Consider the following 25,963-nt stretch of genomic DNA (forward strand, 5'->3'; position numbering starts at 1 on the left):
ATCAATCCATCAGTTATATATTTTTTATCAAAAACAAATCACAAAGCAGGACTTTGTTTTTGAAAATAAAAGAAACAGTCCAGGACGTTCATCTACATAAAAGGAAGACTTTTTGTTGTATATAGTATTAGGATCGATTTCAAAGATATGCTTATTTAGAACTCTGAGCCGTTCTCAAATGTTTAGTGACTACTAAGACACTCATGCTATTGCCCAGGATCTCATAACTCTTAAGTTTTGTTAAACTGTTCTTTTCTTATAACATTGTATCAATGCCCTTTCCCAAATTATTAGATTTATATTGATTGTTTAATTTTGTTTTCTTTAGAATTATCGTGAATAATGTAATTTTAATGACCTTCCTCAGGTGAAAGATCTTTGAAAGTCTGAAAACCTTTAAGGCAGCGTAAACGAGATTGGATATTCTTGATGTGAAGATATAAGCTGCAGGAACTTTGTATGTTTTAGAATCATACCACAGTGAGTTCATGAACTTATGATTTGATCAATAAAATATTGTCACAATAATTTGGTTCTGAAACTATGACAATAAATGGCCAAAAGGACATTAAATAGGTTAACAGCCTGAAGGCTAATGGTATAGGAATCCTTGTGCAGGGAAGGATTTTTCTCAACTTGAAGGTAGTAAACCACATCATTCAGAGAATTTAAGAGCAGGAGATGAAACTCTAGAGCAAATCAAGATTAGATGTTAAAAGTTTAAAAGTTGCCTTTTTGGATATTTGAACATACATATCAAGTGCAAATGTGCAAGAGAAACAGTACTGGGTTGACATACATCATCTAAAAACCAGCATATTGCCTTGCATGCTAATAAAAACAAGTAAAAACATCAAAACAGATATCTCTTTCAAAATCTAAAACAGACTAACACATTGATGGCTTATTGCTTAGGAATGGTTGTACAGTGAAGGACTTCCCTCATTCGAAGGCAACAAACCAATCACAACTATCCAAAAAGTCATATGCCCTTGATAGACACTGTCAAATCCAATTATAATTGGTCAGTTGTAACTTCCAACAGGGTAAACCTTCACTGAAAGACAAATGTCTCATTTGTATGTCATGGGTTCAAATCCTACTGGTTTGCCACTGTTCTGGTGTTGATAATGTGAGAAACAAGGTGATGGAGTATAGTAGAACTTGTTGTTAAACTCCAAGAGACATTACAGCTTGTGATATGCACCATAGCAATTTGATAATTCTTTCTCTAGTTCCTCTCACCTGTTGCACGTGGATCCTTTGCATTTGTCTCGCATTTTAGTTTCACACTTGATGACTTGAGCTGAGAAAAATAAAAAAATGAGAAGTTCATGAAGGTATAAAAAAAGTTCACTCATCGTCTAAAGAGCAAATTGGCTTTTCTTCAGTTTCTGTTTGCAGTCAGATTATTTAGGATTGGTTTTAGTATGAACAAACATCGCTATGAAGGATGTATCAAAAGATGCATCAAAAGTGGCAGCTGGTTTTAACAAAGCATCAAACATGACTGAATTGATCTTTGAATGGACAATCAAAGTGGAAATCTCTGTTACTTTTCTTAATTTTGAGCTATGCCTTCTTGTAGGGTAAAACAGTAGTTTGAGCATTTCAGTCCTTCCTTCTTTGCTTTTAACTTATTACATCATTGCATACTTACAGCCTGATTTATATCTTGGCGGGCGGAGGAAGTTCCATCACGGCGATAGAATACATTTCTCCATCATCCTGACTGAATCCCCACCCACCAAGTTTAGAAAAGATCACCAAGCAGGCAGTCACTGTTGAAACACTGGCAGGAACCACTGTCATGGCGGTTCCTGTCAATGCTTTTTTTTTCATTTTGACGCTTGGCATGGCTCTCTCCATCATAACAGAGCCAACCATTAAACGTAATTTTAGTGGATGGTACAGGTGAGGAGTGTAACTGAAGCTCCTATTGACAGAGTGTGCAAGGTAATTTAGAAAGGGATCAGACTTTTGTCTGTTGTGTGTACAGCAACCTGGAGGTGATACAACTTTGAAGAGCATTGTTGTAGACAAAATCTAAGTGTAGAAGACAGCCTGAAAAGGACACACGAAAGAAGAACCAACACAAACCAGTGCTGAACATGCTGACAGAGAATACATATTCCCTTTCTGCTGTACCTGTATAAGAGTGCAAGCTGTTGACTAACTTTTTGCTCCGGTTCGAAGATCTCCTTGTCTGTGGTCCTGGTGCTCCTCACAGTACCAAGAGGACTACTGCACAACCAGGCCTGGTGTCTGTATGACAGTCAGCATCCCCAGAAGTGAGTGGACATCACTTGAAGTATGACTTGAAAGAAGCTCTGTTACTTTTCCTTGAATGCCTGGAGGATCCTGTCTATAAGACCAGGAAAGGAGCGAGCCAGTCCCGCAGAAGGAATACTGGCATGGGCTAGAGACGTTGACCTCAGTGTTGTGGGTTCATCTCACACAGAAATGTGGAAGCACGACTGATGTGCTCTGAGTCAGTCACTATCATCGAAGTGGAGGATTGGCAGCGCTGCCATAGCTTGTCAGTGCAGATCACCCTGTCAACTCTGCTATCACAGTGATAGCTCTTGCCCCAAGTATGCCCGGACTGCCTGTGCCACTAAAAGAGAGACTATTGCTAAATTGTGGCACTCATGACATGTGCCTGAATTGATTTTGCTCTAGCAGCCATGACAATTGCATTAAGTATTCCTGAGCAGTCTGCACTACAGGAGAAGAGACCTGTGTAAGCCCGTGGAATTTGCCCCATGTATGCCTGAATGGACATGTATTGTGGCACTTGCCCAAATGGCCCCTCGAGACAATGCTGCTAGAATCTTCTACATCAAAAAACTTGCTACTGTGTGCCGGATTGAATGAGTGGCTGCCAATGGGCTGTCTGGATGTGTACCTGACTGAACAAAGCTTTTAGTGCTGCACTAAAAGGCATTGAAACTACTCAGCTGCTATTCCCGGACATGGAACCAGAAACAGATCACATCATCACGTCAACCCAGGGAAGACCAAACCATTGAATTGATGACTCAACTTCAGGGTTCCTCTGCTGCCAACGCTGTGCGCCAGAAAGAAGGATTGCTGACTGAAGGCATGCCTATCACTGCATTCACACACTTCTGCAGTCCCCATCTGCTCAGAAGGTATGAAGAAGCGGCTTGATGCACAGCGGGACAATCTTCCCACACTGCAAGAGGGTTGTGACTGAAAATAGGAATGCTGGAGAGAGGTCTACCATGTATCTGAAGTGTGGGTGAAACAAAAACTGAAAGACTGAGGTCTTAATTCACAAAAGTGCGTTACACTTTTGAGTAAATGCACACTTTCTAATAAGTTTACTACTTTTGGGATTCACAAACACAGAGTGTAAACTTACTACAAAAAAGTAAGGTACATATCTCCACCCTCAGAATAAGGCAATTAGCTTACTCTTTTCTGGGTGGGTGACACCCCTCCCTAAACACCTCTTACTCCTCCCTCCCCTTTAGTTGCAAGTCTGCCCCTTTTCCCACCCACTCCCCCAGGTCCCTGCCATATTTACTAATAAAATTAATACTTGCATGTGCATAGACTTTGCAGTCCCACCAGAGAACTCTGCACAAATTAGTATAGGCAAAATGTGCACGTTGTAGTACGTTTTGTAGTATTACAAAATGAACTACAAAGTGCAGTATGAGAATCAGACCCTCTGTGCCTACCAGACCAAAGGTAGGTAGGGAGCACTGCACTTGTGCTGAAATCCATACTGCATTTTATTAGAAGAAGAGAGGTGGAAGTGTTCAGAACGGACATGCTCTCTGGAATGCAGTAGTCCCTCACCTGAGACTGAGTACCTGATACTTTTTGGGTACTGTGTTGCATTGCGTTTTACTATGTATTAAAGAGCTTCCCTTTTTTACAAAGATAAGCACCTCGCTGGCCAATCACATTATTACACTATTGGGAGTCCAGTTAGTGCTGAGACTTATAGACACACATTAACTTCCCTGAGGTGCCTGTAATTGCTTGCCGTCTCGACCACTGAGTCAAGTGTTAGTACTTGGTGCAGTTTGCAGAGCCACATTTGGACGGACCTCAGTGACATCAGAGGCAAAAAAACAGCCTCCGACAACTGGAGCCCCTGTTTATCCTGTGGCTCCCCTTGGCTCCCCTATATGGGATCTGACAACGGTATGGTACATCTTTGAAACAAGGTTATCATTAACATGATTATCAAAATCCCAGAAACATTTCTTTGCATCTCTTCTTAGCACTGACCCTCCAACAGTTATGATTAAGGCCCATACTGAAGTAGTGAGGTGTAGAACACATTGTTCCCACCTGGCAACTGGAGATTAAAACACTTTGAACATTCTTCATCCTCATTAAAATATTTATGACTCATTACCAACAGATCACATCTCATATTAAATGCAATGCAGGCCCAAAGAAATGACGAACGTACAAAGATATTGGTGAAGCATACACACTATCTACAGTATAAACATTATTTTGTCCGTGGAAGCCACACAGCCACATCCACATCCCTGTATGGTGAGATCACAGGCCTGAATGAACGCACCAAAAGACACTGTGCATATGCAGATACTTACAGAAGATTGACTTTGTAACTTCAGAGATTCCATCCAATGTCACAGAATAATAGTATTTCCATATCTTTCAAACACTAGCCTAATTTCTTGAGGTGAATGTTTATTCTTAACTGCACATTACAGTGCATGGTTCTTCCACATTTTAATTCTTCTTTCTTCTACCCAGCTTTGAGCTGATGTTCAATCTACTTTATCTTTGGAGCATGTCAATTGATGCTTAGTATGTACAATAATAAAGGCAGTGGCTCAAAGTTGTTCTTTTGAGCCAACCACTGGTATTGCCAAATGTTGTAGTTGCTGAACACCAATGCTGCCTAGTTCCAATTACACCTAATGACTCTTTCTTCCACTACCCTACACTCCCTGTCTTATCTCATTCTAGCAGTTTTTTCAGCCCTACTTTTTTAGTTTTCGCTTGCACATCGCTTGATCTGCGTTTGAGAGATCTTTTGTAATTAAAGAAAAAAAACTTAAAAGGGGCTTACAGTTCACCCAATACTTACCTGTACGTACCATTCGTTGATTCCATCGTTGATCTAATTAATATGCTTGATTGGTCAGCCCATTGTCAGCTTTCACTTTCCAGGCTTCCTGCTCTGCTTTGCATGTCCATGCTGTGACGTGGGGCTTGACCAAAATACAGCTTCTGGTCACTGGCCACTGTCTAGTGGCCAGTGTCCTTCTACTGGCTACGCACTCTGAAGGTACTTTTTTATTTTGTTATCGAGCACTCCATTGGAGTTTATCTGCAGGCCGTCTTCTCCCCTCTCCGACATGTTAACCCATCACCCCAAACCCGCCGTCTTTATTTTTAACAAACCCCTCTACTTTTAACCCACCAAGTCCTCCTCCCTGCTCTCTGTTCTTTTACCCATCCCCCATTTCAGCCACCTCCTGCACCCTCACTCGGGTCCACGAGGGTATTGAAGTGCTTTAAATAAACACCATTTACATTACACAAACACTTTATTTTTGTTTTTTATTTTTGCACGCTGTCTTCTCTCCACCCAGCGTATTAACTCACTACCTTGTGCATGCTGCCATTGTTTTTAACCCCTCTGCTGCTTTTAACCCACTAAATGCTCCTTATTACTGTGCTGTTTTACCCACAACTCCCATGTCCTCACTCATGTCCCCGAAGTTAGAATGTGTTGCACAAGCACCATTTACATTACACAGACGCTTTCATATTGTCTTTTTCCCTATCACACACAGGGGATTAAGGGATTTGTCTAGAATCATGGGATGTTGAGCTAACACTGAGACTCAAACCTGTTTGCCCAGTTCCAAGGGCAGCAGCTCTGTCTTCCCCATGCATTAGCAGTGTTAACCCACCACCCCCTGCATACTCCAAAACTATAGTAATACAAGCATTGACAAAGACAGCAGATCTTGCATAGGTGAAACCTACTAGATTTGCCAATGATTGTTTGCCTCACCTACAAACAACTTTAGCTCTCTGTGGTTTAAAAAAACATGTTGTTATAAATATACTTAGAATGTGCTCAGAGTCAGTCCACTTCAACCACTGACTTATTCGGTTCTGCCTCTTTCGGCCATTGGCTTGAGATAGTGTCAATGACATCTTAGATGAGCCCACAGGCTACTGGCTATTTCACCGAATGTTATTGGTTGTTTTTATGAGTCCTTCCACCGCTCGTGGAATGCTTGCACTGCAGTGATAGGGGACCTTTTGATTTACTTCTCTCAGTTGTTGCTTGTTGCTCCACACACTCATTTCTGTGGCTCTGGGCTGCACAAATGGGCACTCCCATCTCATCCCTTACCGCCCTTGGGCTTGGTATACTTTAGGAGACAAATCATTGCAGCTTGCTGACCGTACGTGACCATGTCTCAGCACACAGTCAAAGATGTATGATTTTTTTGGCCATAAATTATGTCTAAGCAAACAAATTTGGCTAAGTTAATAGATTTTCTGACATATTAAAGGTAAGATTGATTGGCTTTGCCAATGCTTCTTCTCATTTTCACTTTTTTCCTACCTTTCTCTGCTTCTTTGTTCTCTTCTTCTCAGTAAAGCCTGATGATGAACAGTAAGCACACTGACACCCAAAAATGACCACCGGAGCAAAATTAAGCACTGATGCCCACTGTAGCATCTCTCCAGCCCAGAGTATGAGGATGAATTACTCCACACAGGAGCTGCGATTAAACATCAATTTATTCCTCAGCATACACTAACACAGTGCATTACAGCATACTTTCGGTTAACCACACCTTAACACCTACCCGTATATTACGTATTTCCTGTTCCGCCCAAAACCACGAGGATTCTAGTGCACATAATATCACGATGCTACACCCACTATATCAAATCGAGTAGTTAAAGCACTGAAAATATGACAGAGTTTGTTAAATATCTTTGAGAGGTGTATTTACTTCATGTAAATATTAAAATAGATTCAGGTAGGTTCTGTCCTCTTTCTTTAGCTTAGGTTATATCAAAAACAGATGCAGCAGAATTTCCTCCATGCAATACCTAGAGGAAATAGTGCAGGCAAAGCAGTGTGGTCGGGATAGCATCATATATAAGCAAAAGTTGTCCCAAAGACAGATGTTGCACTATATTCCTATCTTGAAAATACAAGACGCTGCTCGGTTGCAAAAATCAGACATGATCGCGTGCAAACATTATTTGAGAGGGTGATTTTGCTTCCAGTGCTATCGCAGCTCTCCGAGGAAAGCCGTAAATGGGATCGCATTGCTCTCGGAGCCGCAGACGTAATCATATTCAGATACCGAGGACATGCGCCAACGTAGGATTATCAAAGAACGTTGCGTTTCTACGTCTTTCCCACCCATTTCCCCCAGTTTGACATTAATCTCTGTTCCCCTCCCCTGGTGGTATTTAGACCGATGGCATCCGGAAGACGTTCCATAAGCAATATATTCAGGCTGTGACAGGGGCCAGCAAAGAGGCTGGGGCCTGTTCTTTAACTTGCTCCATCTGTGTTCCCTGTCCGACTCAGACGGCATCCTCTATTTTTTCCCTCTTGCTCAGTGAACCAGTTCTGTTTCCGACTTTCGCTTCCTGTGGCTGGCCATTCAGAGTAATCGCCACTTGTCTCCACTGTAAGCAACAAGTGCCCACAAAGGGCTTCCCCGCGACTGATTTACAACATCTCTATTCCATATAACCTGCCCCTTGACCTATGGCCCAGTGTGTCTTGCACTGACCGTTTCCGGAAGTCGTGGAAGAGGCCACAGGCCAGGGCTGTCTACAGTCTGCACTTCATCTCTATGATCAAGGCGATCAGAAATGCCCTCCTGCTGGCAGGCAGCTGAAGGCCCCCACCCTCGCCCTTTTGACACTGAAGTAAAGGACATTACTTCCAAGTTCGTTTGGGGTAGCAGCATCACTCCTAACCTATCCCCAGGGTCCTCTAGCACTCGCTTTACTTACCTCTGAGTTCAGGAGCCATGAAGCCAGTGGCAGGAAGACATGAACAGAAAATAAACAGAACTCTAGGCCACTCATTGCGACGTGTGCGGAGGGAGAAATACCATTTACCACACCTTTCGGTATTTCACCGAGGAGGTGAAAAGCTACTTGGTGAACTCCTGATTCTGATATTTTTTTATGTCGAAATGAGAGATAATGTATGGGATCAATTTCACCACATGGACAAAAAACACGCTTTCCCTATTTACAGCCACAGTCCTGTGGAAATTTCTCATTATAATACCTGCAGGAGTTTGCAATGAGAAAAACACCAGGTTTAAGTGGAAATTTCTTCTAACTTAGAATCTGAAATAGGGATTCCACATTCCGATTTGAAATTAACCATGAAGCTCCGAACAAAGTTGTAAAAGTCTTGTACATTTTTGCAGTTTCCACTCCTTGCCTCACTGGCAAAAAGATAGATGTCAATGGGCAAGCGATATAGACAAGAGGTCAAGGCTGTGATGTCATTGGTTGTGAAAGGGTGTGTGATGTCACTTTCAGTACCAACCACATTTCCATTACTCTGCTTCCATGCTCCCCAGAAATATTCATTGTCTGCAGGCCATTATCCCACCACAATCGTTTTTGGGGGGTTTGGGGGGGGGGGGGGGGGGGGGGGGGGGAGGTGAATTTGTGACATTAATGACTGATGCCTTGATAAGCAACAGCCCAAGAACAAGATCACCTAAGTGTGAGTGGAAATATCCCGGCCCTCACCAGACCCTCAGCCTAGGCATGACTTTCAACCTGTACAGTGCTCTACTGCCTTTTGGATAGGTTTGCACTAAAAGATCACACACAGGGTCTGACATTTTAGCTGCCAGGAATCTTCAGTGGGATTCCTCATTATTCATAATTGGGGCCTGAATCTTTGGGGATAAGCTCCCAGAAGTGGTGATTGGGAGGGGGGGGGGGGGGAGTGCAAGGGTAGAATGTTCTTGGAACCCTCTTTAAGTACAGACAAAAGATTTTCAAGACAGGATAGGGGAGTGAGGTGTAGGTAGGGAAGTGTCAAGATGGACATGCCAATGCCCAGCTCATACTTAATCAGAAGTGGAAGGGCCCACAGTACAGAGCGAGGGGGTTGGGTCATGGCCATTTGCATGTCTAGAACAACATTGGAGGACCTTTTCTGAGCCCCATAGTTCCTTTAGATAGAGTGATCTACAAGTCTCTTCCACAGTTTCACCGGCCTTTCGATTTTACTAGTCTGTAGAGCAAAATCATTAATTTCCCCATAGACCAGTCTGTCTCTGATATTTATAATTCCAATGAAGTAGAATCAGTGGTTCAAACTCTTTGCCTCTAAACAGTTTCTCTTTCAGAGTTGGGTTAGTTATTAGTGTGCACCATACATGCTAGATGATTATTAGTCAGCAGCAGTACCCCCAGGGAGATCCATACAATGTTGGTGTGCTTACTCATGTAACTGGTGGTAGTGGTTTTCTTGGGCTTCGTCACTTTCTCCTCCACCCAGACATGTGTCTCCTCTGGCTGTTGTGGGGTTTGTGGGACTTGTGGCACTTCCACCTCATTGTTCTCATCTCTTTCGGTCTTTGCAATGTGCCTGTCATCTAAAGGACAAAATAAACATTATTTACTAATTTATCTCAGTGGGTTGAGTGCCTGCTGCAGATACCTTGGCATAAGCGGCTTTTAACAGCTTTCAATTAAATAAGATAACACAAATTGCTAATGCATATGCACCACAGATCAACCTGTTAACTGGAGACTGAAAGGTCAAACCATAGCAGGGCCTACTCAGCCAATGATCCTCCCGAGGTTAACTTCATTCGATTGAGCTGTTCTGAAGTACCACCATACTATTAAAAATAAAAATCTGCTCATTCTATAGTATTTCTCCAGATCATTGAGCTTTTTTGAATAACTCAAAACAAAATGCTGAAATGGTACAATACATACGTTCTCCAAGAGTGCCAGACTTCTATTTCAGATAGAATTAAGTGTAGATTAAATAGCATCCCTGCACATCCTTACTTAGACAACACAGGCAAGCACATGCACAGGGCCACTCGAACCATGCGTCAGGGAAGGACAAAATTATGCCACAGGTTTGACTAAATTGTGCAGCAAGAAAAGGCAAATTAGGCAATGTAGATTGGCACATTTTGTGATAGCTTTATTTAATTATTTTGTCATTCCACTTGTTTGTTAACACTGTCTGGGCATTGGTTGCACCTCATTGGTACCAGTGTATCACCTCTATATAAATCTAAGCAACAGAAAGGTGACCAGTCAATCTTTGCGAAGGGCTTTCCAATGCACAGCAATATGTGTTGCTGTGTTTTAAGTGACTTTTGAGCCCTTTGCAAAGATTGACTGGTCACCTGACAAAATGTGCCATTATTATTATTTTTTTAATATATTATTTGTTTGCCTCCCCCCAACATAGTGTGAGGACCCAGATATGGCCTAGGCAGAAAGAGCACGTCATGCAGCGAGTTATAGGCAAAAATGTTTTATAAAAGGAGTGCCCTGCAAAGCATTATGGGGGGGAGTTTCCGAGTGCAGCAAATATTGTAGTATCTTGACTCTAATGCTCAGAACAGTTCCTAGAGGGCATCACTATAAAAATAACGTAATACAGTGTAACCATATATTTAGCCCCTAGAGACACATTTTCAGGCCTAGCAGGCCTACTAGAATAATATTACAAACAAGGCCCTTAAAACACAAACTACTCCCAACTGGAAAACAATAGTTTCAGCCATGAGAGAACTTACAAAGGCACTGCCTGGTGGGAGGGGTTATTATTTTGGGGTCCCCCAACCTAGGGTGGGGAACCAGAGATGCCCTAGTTAGTAAGAGTGTGCCATGCTGAACATTTTGATGGTGGTCCCATTGTCTTTGGACCACCACACTGAGTTATGGGCAAAACTGTTTTGCAAAATGAATGCCCCATAAAACATATTGTAGTATCTTGACTGCAATGCTCAGAACAGCCCTAGAGGACACCATAATAAAAATAGCATTTGTAAGAAACATGGTCATGTAACCATATAGTCAGCCCCTAGAGGGCATAACGGCATGAGAACAGAATGGTATACAATAATGCAGTGTAACCATATATGTAGTCCTTAGAGGACATAGGGGGTCATTCTGACCTTGGCGGACGGCGGAGGCCGTCCGCCATGGTACCGCCGTCAGAACACCGCACCGCGGTCGAAAGACCGCGGCGGTGATTCTGACATTTGCCCTGGGCTGGCGGGCGGCCGCCAAAAGACCGCCCGCCAGCCCAGGGCAAATCAACCTTCCCACTAGGATGCCGGCTCAGAATTGAGCCGGCGGAGTGGGAAGGTGCGACGGGTGCAGTTGCACCCGTCGCGTATTTCAGTGTCTGCTGGGCAGACACTGAAATACTTTTTGGGGCCCTCTTACGGGCCCATTGGCATGGGCACGGCAGGGGCCCCCAGGGGCCCACAGGGGCCCCGCAGCACCCCCTACCGCCATCCTGTTCATGGCGGGAGAGCCGCCATGAACAGGATGGCGGTAGGGGGTGTCAGAATCCCCATGGCGGCGGAGCGCGCTCCGCCGCCATGGAGGATTCAAACGGGCAGCGGAAAGTCGGCGGTACACCGCCGACTTTCCGTTTCTGGCCGCGGCTGAACCGCCGTGGTCAGAATGCCCAGCGGTGCACCGCCAGCCTGTTGGCGGTGCTACCGCCGACCTCCGCCATGGCGGTAATTACCGCCATGGTCAGAATGACCCCCATAGTGCTTTACACAGTTTCAGGCCAACTAGGCCTATTGTATACTATTACAAATACGGCCTTTAAAACACAAAGTACTCCCAGCTGTAAAACATAAGTTCCAGCCATAAGAGAGCTTAAAAAGACGTTGAATGGGGGTAGAGGTTACCTAGACAGAAAAGGCATGTCGTGCTGAATGGTTTGGTGGTGGTCCCATTGTTGTAGGACTAACACAGACTGAGCTATGGGCAAAACTGTTTTAAAAAAGAAATGCCCCACAAAACATTATGGAGCGAGTTTCCAGAGTGTAGTGAATATTGTAGTATAGGCTCTCCCACTGTGCCGGGAGAGCTGCTTTGAGGATTTTTGTGTTTTTTTCCATTTTAAATGCTCCAGTTTGTATATTTTTCAACTGCTAAACTTGTACGTAAGTGGTACTCATTTAAAGTGCTCCTCAGATCAAGGTTGCGATATTTTAAACATCACGTAGTTATGTAAAAATAAATAAATCAATATTTTTTAAAAACTTCAGCTTGCAGCCTTTGTACGCAGACACCACAAAGAAACAGTGGCATGCCCAAACAAGGTAGAGGAAGAAACAACATAAGGCCATGCAGCACGAAGCGGCCAGGCAAAAGAAAAAAGTAGTGCGCCACACTAAGGTATGCAGCAGATCGTGCAATAATCCATGTAACAGGGCGGTAACAAAGCAGCCTCAAGACAGGACAAACGTAAGGCATTTACCTACGAACTCAAGGGAATTTTGTAAGGCAGGCCAAAGAACGAATCAAAGTGATGGGTGTGAGATGGGCGTGGTGCAAGCCCACAGATGTAGATTACAACATATTGAGAGACAACGCTTGCACGTTACCTAGTCGCGACCTAAAAGGGCTTGTGATATGCATGCAAGCTCTCGCGAGAGGTCCACTCCACCTTCATAAACCTTGAAGAATTATCTAAGTGGGCGCCTCAAGCTTGCAGAGAAATACCAATTTTGAAAGTGCAGAACTTCTGCTGAAGATCAAGCTGTTCCATAATGTGGGAAAGGCTGTTAAAGGCCTCCGGCTATCTCGAGGTTCCACAGTGAAAGAACAGCTACCAGACCGCACATCTTTCTGTTTATTTTATAGAGTTTTACGAAGAACACATCATGCCCCACAGAACATCACACCCCTAAACAGAAACTTAATAAACCACACTAATCACAACAGATGAGCTTAATAACTATGAGAGCAGTTTGGCTCGAAGTACTAGATTTCCTGTATTAACAGATTCACCTGCTGACAGCAGCAACAAATTCCAACCGTAGTGTTGAAAATCTAGAAGTTTTGAAAAAGGTCTTCTAATATATTTCTTAAATATCAGCAGCTCCTGAGTATTTCAGAGTAGGTAGGAAATGCAACTTGTATAACGGAAGCCAAATCTAGAAAACGATTGTTCGGGCATGGTTTGGTGTAATAATGTGTTTGTTTCTAAATGTGAGCAACTTACAGCATTGCTCATGTCTAAGTGCCACCTTTCGGAACATTCTGTGGCGTGCTTGTCACTTTGATTGACTGGCAGTGGGCAGGACTGTTATGGAGATGAAGAAGGTGAGCTTTTCTGCTTCAGAAGCAAGTTGGGCTTGAACAGTCAGCCTTGTACAACTAAAGCATTCACTTCTTGAATACTATGTAATAATGTTGTCCGTGCCAATAACATCTCGGATACTCAAACCAGAGTGTGTAAGAGTTTCATAAGGCTAGTATCAGATATAAAGTTACAACATAAATTAGATATGAATTTAATTTGAATATAAACTGCAATCATTTACAGCAGTGTCAGACGAAATTGACTGGAAGGACAAAGATCTGATAACTTTTGAAGGAAAAATATGTCCTATAATCAACTATTTGGCTGTTACAGTTAAAAAACAATATTGTGAGGCTGCAAGAAGCAATGAGTTAGTTCATAATGATGAAGGGCATGGATACTCCTTGGCTCATGAGGTGCATTTGCACAAAGTATGCTTAATAATGATACTTGTAAATTATGTGTTCTGCAATACTTATTGTATCTGAAGTTTGATGGACTGATGGTCTCATAAACGTGCCCTTAACATTAGGAACAACACTAATTTTATCAGTCCCAGAGAACAAATGGCTGAACTGCCTAAAACGTAAAATACACACGAAATTAGAATACATTAGCAAGTAAAAGTTAAGTATAATTCCATGACCCAGCTCGCTCTCTAGGACGTCTTTCTGCCCTAAAATAGGAAGTAATGTGACTGACTGAATTTGCCTCGTCTCGCTACCGAATTCGGTCAGCCGTACCGCATAATTTGATCCTCATCGCTTCATTGTCCACTGCCTCTCGCCATTGGACAGGACAATCTATATATCCTTTTCTCCAGCCTGTGGTTTTCATAAACTTGGCTGTTGTGAAGCAGCATTTAAAGCTTATATCTGAACCCCACATGGCCTTTGTCAGAAGTGTGTACCGAGTGTGACAAGTAGCCATCTTAAGTGACTGAAATCAAAATGCTCATTTGAGGGGAGTGGGTCCTGTTTCAATTAGGCATTTGGTCACTGGATTTGCTTCAGAGGTATGACAAGCTACTCATGCAGGAATGTCTATGATCCCTTCCACGATCCCTTCCGCGATGGCTGAATACGTAGTAAGAGTAGATATGCATATCCTGCTACACCTTACCTTTGTAGCAAAGGTTGTCTTTGCAGGTCCCGCCATAACTGGGTGGACATTCAGAGCATGGGCGGCCATTCTTGTAGGGAGCTTCTCCAATCCAGTTTCCTCTATATAAATGAAATCACAAAAACATAGCTCAGAGATTTTGAAGGAAGGCACGGACCTACAACTCAGTCCAGTGTACTCATTTCCCAGAGTCCTACAAAAATATGCTTCTCGTTCTGCTTAGTCTACAGTTCTGTCTCTGAATTCAGATCTTGCTTAGCAGTGCATGAGGCATTATTTTGTCTCTATCTTTGTGTCACTTGCTGACTCTCCCTTTTACACCCCCATTACGTTGCTCGGCACTTGCTGGCCTCCCATACCCCAATACTCAGGCCGCTGCAGTTTTCAGTGAGAAGCCATGTTAAGATGGTTTTAAAACCATTCCAATGTCGCCACTTTTGCTTTCCCTAGTGCATATGCAAGTTGGCTCTCGAGAAATGGGTTGTCTTTTGGTTTAAGAAAGATAATTCCAGAATTACATAAGTATGAGCTGCAGCCATCTTGGAATTATTTTTCTTAAAGAAAAAACATTCAGAGATGTCTTTCATGCATGCGTGTGCACACAGACACACACAGCAGCTAGCATGGAATGTTTTGCCTTAGAGCAAAATAAAAACCTCTCCAGGATAGCTGCTGCACATGTGTTTCCACTCAGGTTGGCCATCTTGGACTGATTTATCTTTTGCTTTAAAAAACTTCATTCCAGGATGGCTGCCCTGCATGAGTGTGCATACATGGTGGCTGTCGGGGTTGGGGAAAGCATCAGCAAAGCCTATAGACCTGGCAACAGTGGCGTAACAAAACATGGGGGGGGGGGCTGCAAGATATGCTGAAGCCCCAATTTCCCCACTATCACATCATTAGGGGCTGAGGAGGCTCCCCCCTTGTATAGGTAAGCCTGGGCTCCCTCTCCCCCTGTACCGCAAGTGTTGCAGGGGCCTCTGACAGGCAAGCCAATTTTGTTTTGCAAATGCTTGTTGAATTTTGTTAGAGTTTATTTTTCTCCGCATCTACTGCTTGAGCATGATTGTTTTGTGTGTACCATGCTTTCTATTAAGGAAAACCTCCTTGTATTATTCCTGAGCTTATTCCCGGCATGTTTTCTTGTCAATAGCATGCTCAAGAGTAACTTCTATGCTGAAATAGACTCATTTTATCTGCCTTATGAGTATCTAAGAAGTACTTAAATGTGATGCATGCATCCTAAAATCTGACCAAACTTTCATTCCTTCTAATGAAATAGTTTTGCTACAAGCCAGCCATGCCTGCACACTTATAAAACCTTAGAGTTTAATGTCCTTGCTTATTTGTAGTTTTTCAACAAATTCCTACAGGACGTTTTGGGTGTAAAATAGTCACGTAATCATTTGTAAAACAAACATGCCCAACCTTTTGGGAATACCCACAAATATACCAATCCCTTGTGTATGTCATATTTTGCACACGTTTTAGGGCATGTTCATAGTGTAGCAAAAGTTTGTGTACATTACAATCACACACGGAGAATGTAGTTAAGCACATACATTTTACCTTTGTGAATTGCATCCACTCCTGAATTCATACAATGCAGCATTTTCTATGCAGAAGCATAATTGACATATCACTTGAAAAGGGTTAGTGAATCGACCCCTAAATATGTCATATCTTAATGCCAATATGGTGTGCATATGTATGCAAAAGTGTTTCGTTAAGCACTTTACAAGAGGAGTCCTGAGATATGTTTTGGGATTGTTAAAATAGGAAATAGTTGTCATGTGGGGCAAGATTTAATACCACTGCTTAGTTTGAGTCAGTGTTGCAGGTGAAGCCCAACACCACTCATTTTTCATTATCATCACCGTCAAATGCTTTATTTCGGCAAATTTGCCATCAACGTACAATATAAAACATCAAATTAAACATTAAAATATAATATTTAAGGATAAATGTACAGTTGAAAAAAAGTCAAATGCATGGTTGATAAAGTGAAAGGCAAAACATCATGCCATCCTCATTCAAAGTCAGGAAGAAAGCCCACTATCTATAATTCATGAGTAGTTCCCAGCTCTTACATAGGATAACTGGGAAGATTTTAGTTTCCACACAACTTCTGCCTTGTTCTCCACATCGTCAGTAGATAGTGTGACACAGCAAACACTGTGCTCCGCTTGGCATCAGTTTTTAACATTCGCAGAGCCACAGCAAATTCCCTCACCACTAAGTTGAGGCAAACAGGTAGAAGCCATTTCCGTCTTCCCAAGTGATATGCAGGGCAAAAAAAAATGATATGTCCTTCATTCTCCTTGTTTGACCTGCACACAGGGCATAGACTTCCTTCATACACAGTCGGGCTCCTCCACTTAACTGTGAAAGACGTTAATGGAAGTGTGCCATACCTGAATTGCAGGTACAGCTTCCTCACTTGGGGAGGTTCTATCTTATTTAAGAAGCATTCAAATTTAAATTCATCCTTGAGTAGAAGAAATGTGTCCATGAGTGTGCCAAGTGGGGCATGTGCAAGCCACTGCTGCCCATAGGTTTGCCTGTATTTCACTTTCAAGAGCATTTTACTAATTGAAGTGGCTTCCCAGGGATTAGTCCAAAGGTTGTGACATCCCATCTAACTCAGGGAATACTTCCTTTTCCCGAAGTGCCCAGGGCTTCCTTCAGCCCCTCCCAGTAGGCTAATCCAGGTTAGGCATCACTCCAGGATAACTCTACTAAATAGCTTTTGGGAGAAGTCAATGAGATTGATCGGCCTGTAGTTACATGGGTCCAATAAAGAACCCTTCTTATGGATTGGGACTATCTAAGCCCCCGCCCAAGTTGGTGGTAATGGGGCCGCAAGTAGTATGGTATTAAATACAATTATGAAATAAGGGGCCCAGATCTCAACCTCCCCCTTATGCAGGGCACGTCCCCTGGATCTTATCAGGGCCAGGTACTTTATTAGAAACAATCTTCAGCAGAACCCCCTTATCTCAGGCAATATTATTAGTACAATTTCCATTTGTGGCTCTTCTCTGCTTGCCCGAACTGAATCTACATGCACCCTGGGGGGGGGGGGTGCCTCAGTGCAATTGAGGTCATACAATCTGGACAAGTGAGCAACCCAGGCAACAGCAGGGATGCTCACCTCCACCGGGCGATAACCTTCCTATGATTCCATCACAAGGAGGTTCCAGAAGGCTTGTTGGTCACACTCCCGAACTGCATCGAGAGAGCTTTCCCAAAGCCTCCTATCCCAATCTTTCTTAGCATCACCGATGCACCTCTTGTATGCCGCTCTCTTCTGTCTTATTTCCCCCTCAAGTTGAGATCATATAGCTGACATGAGGGCTGCCCTAGCTTACAGGCATTATTGTACCAGGATAAAGGGGGCTTTCTTCCAAAGGACTTTTTTGTGGCCACGCAAAAATAGTCCCTGAGCTGTGCAAACAAATGATTGTGGATGGTGCACACTCGTGCTGGGGGGTCACAACGAATCTCATCCCACTTCAGGGACTGTAGCTGCTCAATACTATGTCCAACCAGCCTATACAGCCCCTGGAGCTGTTCCCTAGATGTAACCATATATGCTCATTTTCTCCACGGGGTATATTCACAGACTGTTCCTGATAGATGATAGTACCTTATATGTGATGTGGTGGTCATGAAGATGACGATTGCACGGAAATAACGAACGGGGAAGTCGAGGGGGCATTATTTTAGAATCCTGCCACACATCTCTTTTGCTAGAATCTCAAGAAGTTAAGTTGCAGTTAATATGAAACCAGACACACCTTCTTGAGTTAAAATGAAGATTCCTCTGTGCGTCCAAGCTGGCACACAGTTGGCTAAGTACGCACAGACGATGGGCTATGTTTTCCATGAGCATACCCTCCGCTCGAGGAAAAAAAGTTTACCAAACTAAGTCAACTTTGCAGAATACAGTGAATGCCATTAAGCAGCGGGATTTGCATTTTATTTTGGCTCCTGTGGCCTCATAGCTGCACGCCTCTCTCTCCGAGTATCCAAACTGTACTCACTGAAAAACAGCGACCATCCTCAAACAGAAGTCTTCCAAAGGCTCAAAACAGAAACAAGCTGTTCCATTTTCCGCTGGGAGCAGAAAAGTGGGGATGGATTCTGTAAACTTTCCTTTGCATTACTCAGCCCTTCTCCAGAAGCTCGTACAGTTTCCCGGACCTGCGAGAAAGCCGTCTCGCAGAATGGGAGGCAAGCGCCATTGCCTGAACACAGAGCTTTTTGACTCAAGGCTCTTTCCGGTTTCCATTGGGGCCCCGCCTCTGGTAACATTTAGAGACTGGATAATAGAAAGACCATTCAGCATGGAGTCTCAGAGGGCCATTTTCTATTTCTCGCATTTTCTTGTGAATGTAATGCCTCCACGAAGAACTATTTTGCTCTCTGGTGTTATGTATTATGCTATATGTTATGTTTTTGTGCAGCAGCCTGTTGGTACAAGCGAGCACCGTAGAAAACAAATAGATTATGACGTGGCTATGCTTCTCAAGCCCCACGACTCTGGAAAATTTGCATTGTTGACACTGCGATTTGGAATGACCCCTGTGAATTATATATTACACTCTTCTGCAGTGGGAATCGGTCTTACCCATTCGTGTATTTTTTAACTCTATGAAGTTTGTGAATTTGACACACTGGAATCCTGAATTTGATGGATTTCACAATGGGGTGGTGACTGCTATTCTGGTTGGTATATGTTCATTGTCCTGAACCATTGCTTACTATTTTGTGGGGTGTATCAGAATATGCCTCCGTAGGTTTTGCAACTTGCCCACCAACTGATGCATATCAAAATGTGTCACTGGTGTGGTTTGATGATGTGAATGATAACATTGTTCGGTTCCTTCCATGGGTTGATGTGAATGGTTAAAATATGTTCCGAGATAAGTGTAGTATGCTAGTATGTGCTCTTCTGTGGCATTCTGTCTCTGTGCTGTCATTCTGGCCTGGTTTTTGATTTGGGTTTATAAAAGCAAAAAAGACAAAACAAAGGCCAAAAACGGTAGCAGTAGCCAGGAAAGCAAAAACTCGTTCTGCTATTGGAACTTCTGAAGAAGTTCTGTGTTGCTCTCTTAAATGACTGGGAGCTGCTGGGGCCATTTGTGAATAGTATGGCTTTTTAAACATAACATTTTAATGTTGGTATATGCGTAAGGTCCTTTAGGGACCGAAGGGAGGAGAAGGATGATTTCCCCAAGGAATCAAGGTGCACAGGATTTTCTCTCGTTTTTAGTATAAAAAGAATGTGGTTTGCCTGAAATGAAATTTACAGAGGTGGCATATGTGTGATATGAAAAACAAACTTGGCATGTTATAGGACAGAAAAGATTACCTTACAATATCACAAAACACACCATGATATACATTAACATAACATGCCATGATCTGCCATAGAATAAAATAAAATAATTCAACCCATGTCTAGGTCATGTATCCTTACTTTGGGGAGTAGTTGCACACCAAGTAGACGGCATTTTCCCATATCTCACCCCAGACGCTCATCTGCTTGCAGACATTCACAGCGCAACCTATCTTGGTGGTTGTTGCCCAGACAATCTGTAAACGAAATGCAGACAGTCACCATCTGAGGAAATGTAAATACTAGTGAAATAAATTAGGCAATCCAAAAATCAATCCCAGACGAGCATCAGTCGTTAGAAGATGTTTGAGGTTTTGGAATGACTGGCTGACTTAGGGTAGACACAGCCATTCCACAGAGACCCGTGGAGAGGAGATGTCAGTTGTGAGCCCACAGTCTATGTTACAGATATTTCTCGGCGGAGATCTCCATAGCTCAAGAAATAGTTTGTTGGAAAACATTCTTATATTTCACCCTACAAATCAGATGTAGCTATGGCATCACTATTTTTATGACACAAAATGAAACTGAGTTATTACTGGTTTATGTAGTAAAGACTGAGGATCCCATTCATAACATGTCACGGGGCACCTAAGACTTCCATCACCCATGGTGTAACCGCTCAACCACAAGAGTGCCAAACTCAGCAAAAAATATTCATTTTTAATTGTAGTGGGATTGTGGCATTTTGTTAGAATTCGGAGCCTTGGAGGTACTACTGAGATGGGGGCTGCCCCAGCACTGCTAGGGGTAGAAGGTCATGCAATACTCTTCTGTTTAGAACAAGAAAACCAAAGTGTTCCAAGCACATTTGTCAATTAATACCCATTTCACATGGAAAATTAGGAAGAAGAGGAGCTAAATGGAAAAAAGAGGAAAATGGCAGAAGGAGAAGGGTAAACAAAGGGACTTTGAGAGAGGAAAGGATGAAGGAGCCAGAAGATAAGGGAGAGTTAAAAAAATAATGGACTGGGATAGGGGGAGGAGGAATGTAATCACTGGGGCATTAGAAAATGAACTAAATTAAATGACAGCCCAAATGAAAATAAAATTGGTGAAGACTGCAAACAACACTGGAGGGGAGAGCAAGAAGATGAAGGGAGAGAAGAGGAGGGAAAAGATAAGTGGTAGTAACTAAGAGTAGAGAAAGTGATGAAGGAATGAAATGAGGGAAGAGAAAAGTGAAAGGGACAGGGGATGTGAAAGGAATGTACTGATTCCTGGCAAATGAGAAAAATATGAAATACGGGGCCAGCAATGAAAGAAGGGGCAGTGGATTATTCCAGATGGTACAAGAGCAAGCAATGTAAGAAAGAGACTAGAAAAGGGCGAACGATCAGAAGAGAAAGAGCTGGGATAACTGGGACAGCAAAGGAGGAACAAGTTTGAAGGACGGACCAAGAAAGGATGAACTAGAAAACACTGAACAGGAGAGGATGGAGAACAAAGATCTAAAGGGAAAGAAGGGGAGAGCAAAGATAAGAAGGGAAATAAGAAATGGATATGTTGGAGGAACTATAAATGGAGAAGGAAATGAAGAAATAAACAAGAGGAAGGAGATGAAAGGAAGGAAGGAAGAAAATGTACTAATGGCAAGGGAATGGGAAAGGAGCACAATATGAATCAAAGGGGATATCAGTGAAGGGAAGAAGTAATAAATAATTCCACACAACATAAGCACGAAGAGATGAAGAAAGACAATCAAATAATGAAAGAGATGAAGGGGAGGTGAGATATAACTAGGGCAGCAAGGGAGGGACAATTTGAAGCACAGATCGACGAAATTTGAAGTGGATGAAGAAAATGAACAGGAGAAGAGGGTAGAACTAATAGATGGAGAGCAGAGGATGGGTAAAAGAATTAAGATGAGGGAGGAAGGAAACAGAGGAACAGAGGGGCTGTGATTGGGAAAGAGTTAAAAAGTAAAGAAAAGAAGACATAGACCGGGTAAAAAGAAGAAATGAAGGGAGGGGTAGGAGAAGATAATGAGGTAAAGGAATGGCAGGGTGAGGGGAAGGAAATAAAGGGAGGTGGCCACAAGAGGAGTAATAGATAACTAGAGTGGCTGAGAAATGCGGGGGGGGCTAAAAGAAAAAGAGGCGAAGAGTAAAAGGGGGGAGGGGAGAAAGGTTAATGCCACACCATGTACCCCACTGGGCACGTAGCACACTGGAGGATAATTTAAGTTTGCATAAAACAACAGATGATTAGTCACTCTTACCTGTGTGTAGTGAGTGCACATGGGGCCAGAGCACCTCTCCGGGCACCAAGGGTTACATTCATGAGGATAGGGGTAGGTATAGTCTTTCACCTCATCATACCAAGACTGGACATGGAAGGCAGGAGAGCGGTACCTGGAATTGTGAAAACACAAGAGGTCATAGAGCCAGCAATGGTGGTAGCACGAGAGTAATGCTTGGTGTGACTAAGTACAGAACCTGCCTATAATGTCACACTGTACATTCAAAATATGAATTGCTGTTCCATTCATTAATAGACAGTGCTATAGCCTAAGTTGACTTTTTGGGTCAAAACGAAAGGTTTAACATGCTTTAATCATGGGCATTCCTTTCAGAAAGCAACACAATCTACTGCTCTTGTCCACCTGACGTCCAATAAGGCTGCTGCTTAGAAACCAAAGAATCCAGAAGTTTGAGAAATGAAATGCTACTACTAGGAATTTGATGGCTTGTGTTAAGAAGTCACATTGTCTCTCTGATAGCATTCAGGTGAGCAAACTAAATCAATTACAAAATCACGATTAGTCAAACCTTGTAATTAAAAAGAACCAATCCGGTTACCTAGGCTGCTGAAATCACACAAGGATAGTGCGGCAGAAGTCATTGACTTGTCAGTTCAAATCTTTCTTTTCTATGTCTACGTCAGTTTTTTTCAGTATCCTAATTTTCTTCCATTTGCGTTCCAGCATTCCTTGCAATTGCAACATCATATTTTGTTTTGAAGTGTGGCACTTTTCTATTCAATTACACTGTATTCTATTCAAGGAGGATTTTTAAAGCAAGATGAAGACCTCAATGACAGCACGTGTGGCCCCATCAACAAATGACAGCCCCAACTCCACAAAAGCAGAGCATAAACACCCTCCTGGAAAGAACAGTCTGGATCCTCCTCAAAAGTGTGAACTAGCATTGGGAGTAATTGGAAATTTTAGCAATGAGCAAGCAAAGGGAGAGTTTGGACACAAAGAAAACACACAACTTTGCAGAATCCACCAACACTGGCTCAATAATATCTTTCACCAATATCGCAGGCCGTGCCTTACTTATAGGACAGGAATTCCCTGTGAAAATCACAAAAAAAAAATTGCAGTAACATTTTGATGAAGATGTTTTCATCCAGAGAGGCAGCTCTTCAGATGTCGACTTAAACTAAGAATTACACTCTAATATGCAACTGGAGGTCAACAACAGGCTAAAGAATACACATAGTGCTTCCAGACAAAATCATCTCATCAATCAGCTCCCAAAATTGATCAAAGCAACTTGTGGCTGCTTGCAATTTTATTTTGCTTTGTGCACAAATCAGCAAAATGTAATAGTAGAATATCCTGGGATTGGTTCCCTGTTTGGTCATTACATTTGAAAGGATTGTTCACTGCCTGCCACCCACATCAGTGAACACAGACAACACACTAAAACCAATTATTGTTTTGTATTATGTGGCAGCATTTGTATGTTGTCTCATAAAACTACCAGAGCCACGAAGCACTCCATGGGTCCCTGGGCTCTCTTCTGGAGTGCTTGGCTGGAAAAGCATTAAGTGTAGTATGTCCCATAAATGGGAGGTGTTGGTGAAGTTCAAAGACATGTTTCAAACATGGTGTGGTGCATATCTCTGTGATTAAGCATGAAGTGCTCGACAGAGTATGAAATTTGATGCAGATGTGTAAGCATATACATATGAGTGGCGTGTGTCATCCAGTACAACCTACCAACTATTCATGAGGATCAGTGGGATCCACACGTGATTTAGTAAATGGGCAGGATGTTTTGCATTCATTTCCGAGGTGGAATCCAATCCCCTGAGAATCTCACCTATTGCGACTATAGGTGAAACGTTTTGTCAACACCTCATTTTCCTGGTGCTAGACGTGTGTAGTGCTTACAGGGTTTTCAAGGTACAAATCTAGCTACAATGCTGTGTGTAGATTTTACACTTCCTCTACCATGTCAATCTGACAAACAGCAAGATTAACTGAGACTGTCTGGCAGGAGCTCATATTTAAAATTGTCCCTGTTATACATCTTTAGTAAGCCTAGTCTACTATACTAATGGATTCCCCTTCCATCATTTAGTTTTATCTTCCACATAATTTGGTTTGTGTTTCAGTGAAGTTCCTTGTTAAAGGATTAAACTCTTACCTGCCCCAGTGGACTGCAAGGTTTTGGCCAATAGACATGATGAGGCTGGCTGGCCCATGCTCCCACTTGCACTCCTGAGCCCAGGCTTCAGACGAACGCTCCAACTCATCATCCCAGGTCTGTGTCAGAAATTACATGAGCATCATTACAACACCTACCTCAACTCATTAACAAGTTACATATACACACAATTGTTACTAACATTAAATGTGAGAGTTTGGTTTCATAACACCACAAAACCAGAGCAATAAAACTATAAATCTAAAATATATGCTTAAATTAAAATACTAATTCCACAAAACTTTTAACAAGGTAAATTAACTAAGGAACATTTTATATGAATTATATTAATGATTGAAAAGAAAAAGGAGGAGAAAAATAAAAATAAAAAAAAGGTACAAGCAGAAGAGTAAAGTTGTTTCTGTCTATACCATCTTTAACCATTACCATGAAAAGTAAAAGGGATAAAAACTTTAGATTGGTTTGCCACTATTCGAAATAAAATGTGTATAGTTTGATATATACCTCCATAAAACGCAAGTAAAGCCCTTACACTGTTTTTGAAGGCTTCAAAGAGGTTTTAGAACCTCATTATTTAAAGGTTTGGTAAAATAATTTGTACTAAATAAGAATTTAAATGAAAAGTAAATCAAGAGTGAACAACGATTATCATGTTAATGCCTAATCTTACAGATGTCTAATTTGCAGTTTTGGCACACCCCATTTCACTAAGCTTTAAAAGAAGTATTGTCAGCATTTTTACAATTAGAATTATTAATTTGCCAGTTAACAGCCAAAGATAAGTCCACAAATGTGCCCTTCATTTGAGAGTTAGCCTGCACGTTGTTACCGATGGTAATGAGTGCAATGAGGTGCAGCGAGATGAAGAGATTTACCAAGAATCAACAAATGGTTCAATCAAGTGACTTTACTAGATTTTCATACTCCGATATCTAAGAGTTGAGCAAACACAAAGTTCATTACAATGTTGGGAGCTCCGCTGAAGACGGTCAAGAGGATGACCCTAAAGATAATATATTTTCATATGACACTTAATAGAGCAGCAGAAATCTGTAATGTATCCAACTCACCATTTCAACATTTCTTTTCCGCTTCTTTTCATTATTTAGATAATTCTACCCGTGGTTGGTAGAATGTTCTAATATTCATATCGTAGTATACCTCAGAAAGAGACTTTTTAAAATTTGTGCATGTCTTCCTTAATATCAATCATAAATTACACAAAAAATTGTGATATTGTGTCCTATTGTCCCTACCGATAAGACAGGGGCCCAAGAGAACAAGTAATGTTTCTAATAGAAGAGAAATCCTCCTCACACTTGTGGCATGCTTCATCATAGGCTGACTCATTCCACCCTAAGATGATCAGTACTGTATTCACTTAAGCATGCGTTATACATATGACTGCATACATACATACTGGTTTTCGGTCACTGAAACGTTCTCATTTATATCCTTACAGCTTTTACGACATACCAACTAATCATGAAGGCAAGACTCACTCTTACCTCAGAATGAATGGACAGACAGATGTTAGAGTAGCGATCTTGGCGCCCTGATGAAGGTCTGAGACCTATTGTGGGCTAACAACTTGGGACCCGAAACATGTTGGTGCTTAAAAGAATGACTGAATGTAACTCTTAGGTTCATCCTAACTTTGATTTTTAATCCCACCCAATGTAC

At 42.2% G+C, this 25,963-nt stretch overlaps 1 protein-coding gene across 1 annotated transcript in view; it reads right to left on the reverse strand.

The window, feature by feature from the left end:
- The window catches only part of CRISPLD2 (cysteine rich secretory protein LCCL domain containing 2), a 139,488-nt gene that overhangs the window by 67,657 nt on the left and 45,868 nt on the right, over nucleotides 1–25,963 (reverse strand). Inside the window, exons 3-8 of the mRNA XM_069217670.1 lie at nucleotides 24,260–24,378; nucleotides 22,099–22,231; nucleotides 19,959–20,074; nucleotides 14,474–14,574; nucleotides 9,492–9,644; nucleotides 1,246–1,306 (exon numbers count right to left, since the gene is read on the reverse strand). Of these exons, the coding sequence (XP_069073771.1) occupies nucleotides 1,246–1,306; nucleotides 9,492–9,644; nucleotides 14,474–14,574; nucleotides 19,959–20,074; nucleotides 22,099–22,231; nucleotides 24,260–24,378 (683 nt within the window). The remainder of the gene's footprint in view (nucleotides 1–1,245; nucleotides 1,307–9,491; nucleotides 9,645–14,473; nucleotides 14,575–19,958; nucleotides 20,075–22,098; nucleotides 22,232–24,259; nucleotides 24,379–25,963) is intronic.

This window comes from Pleurodeles waltl, chromosome 12, assembly GCF_031143425.1.
Source record: "Pleurodeles waltl isolate 20211129_DDA chromosome 12, aPleWal1.hap1.20221129, whole genome shotgun sequence".
NCBI lineage: Eukaryota > Metazoa > Chordata > Amphibia > Caudata > Salamandridae > Pleurodeles > Pleurodeles waltl.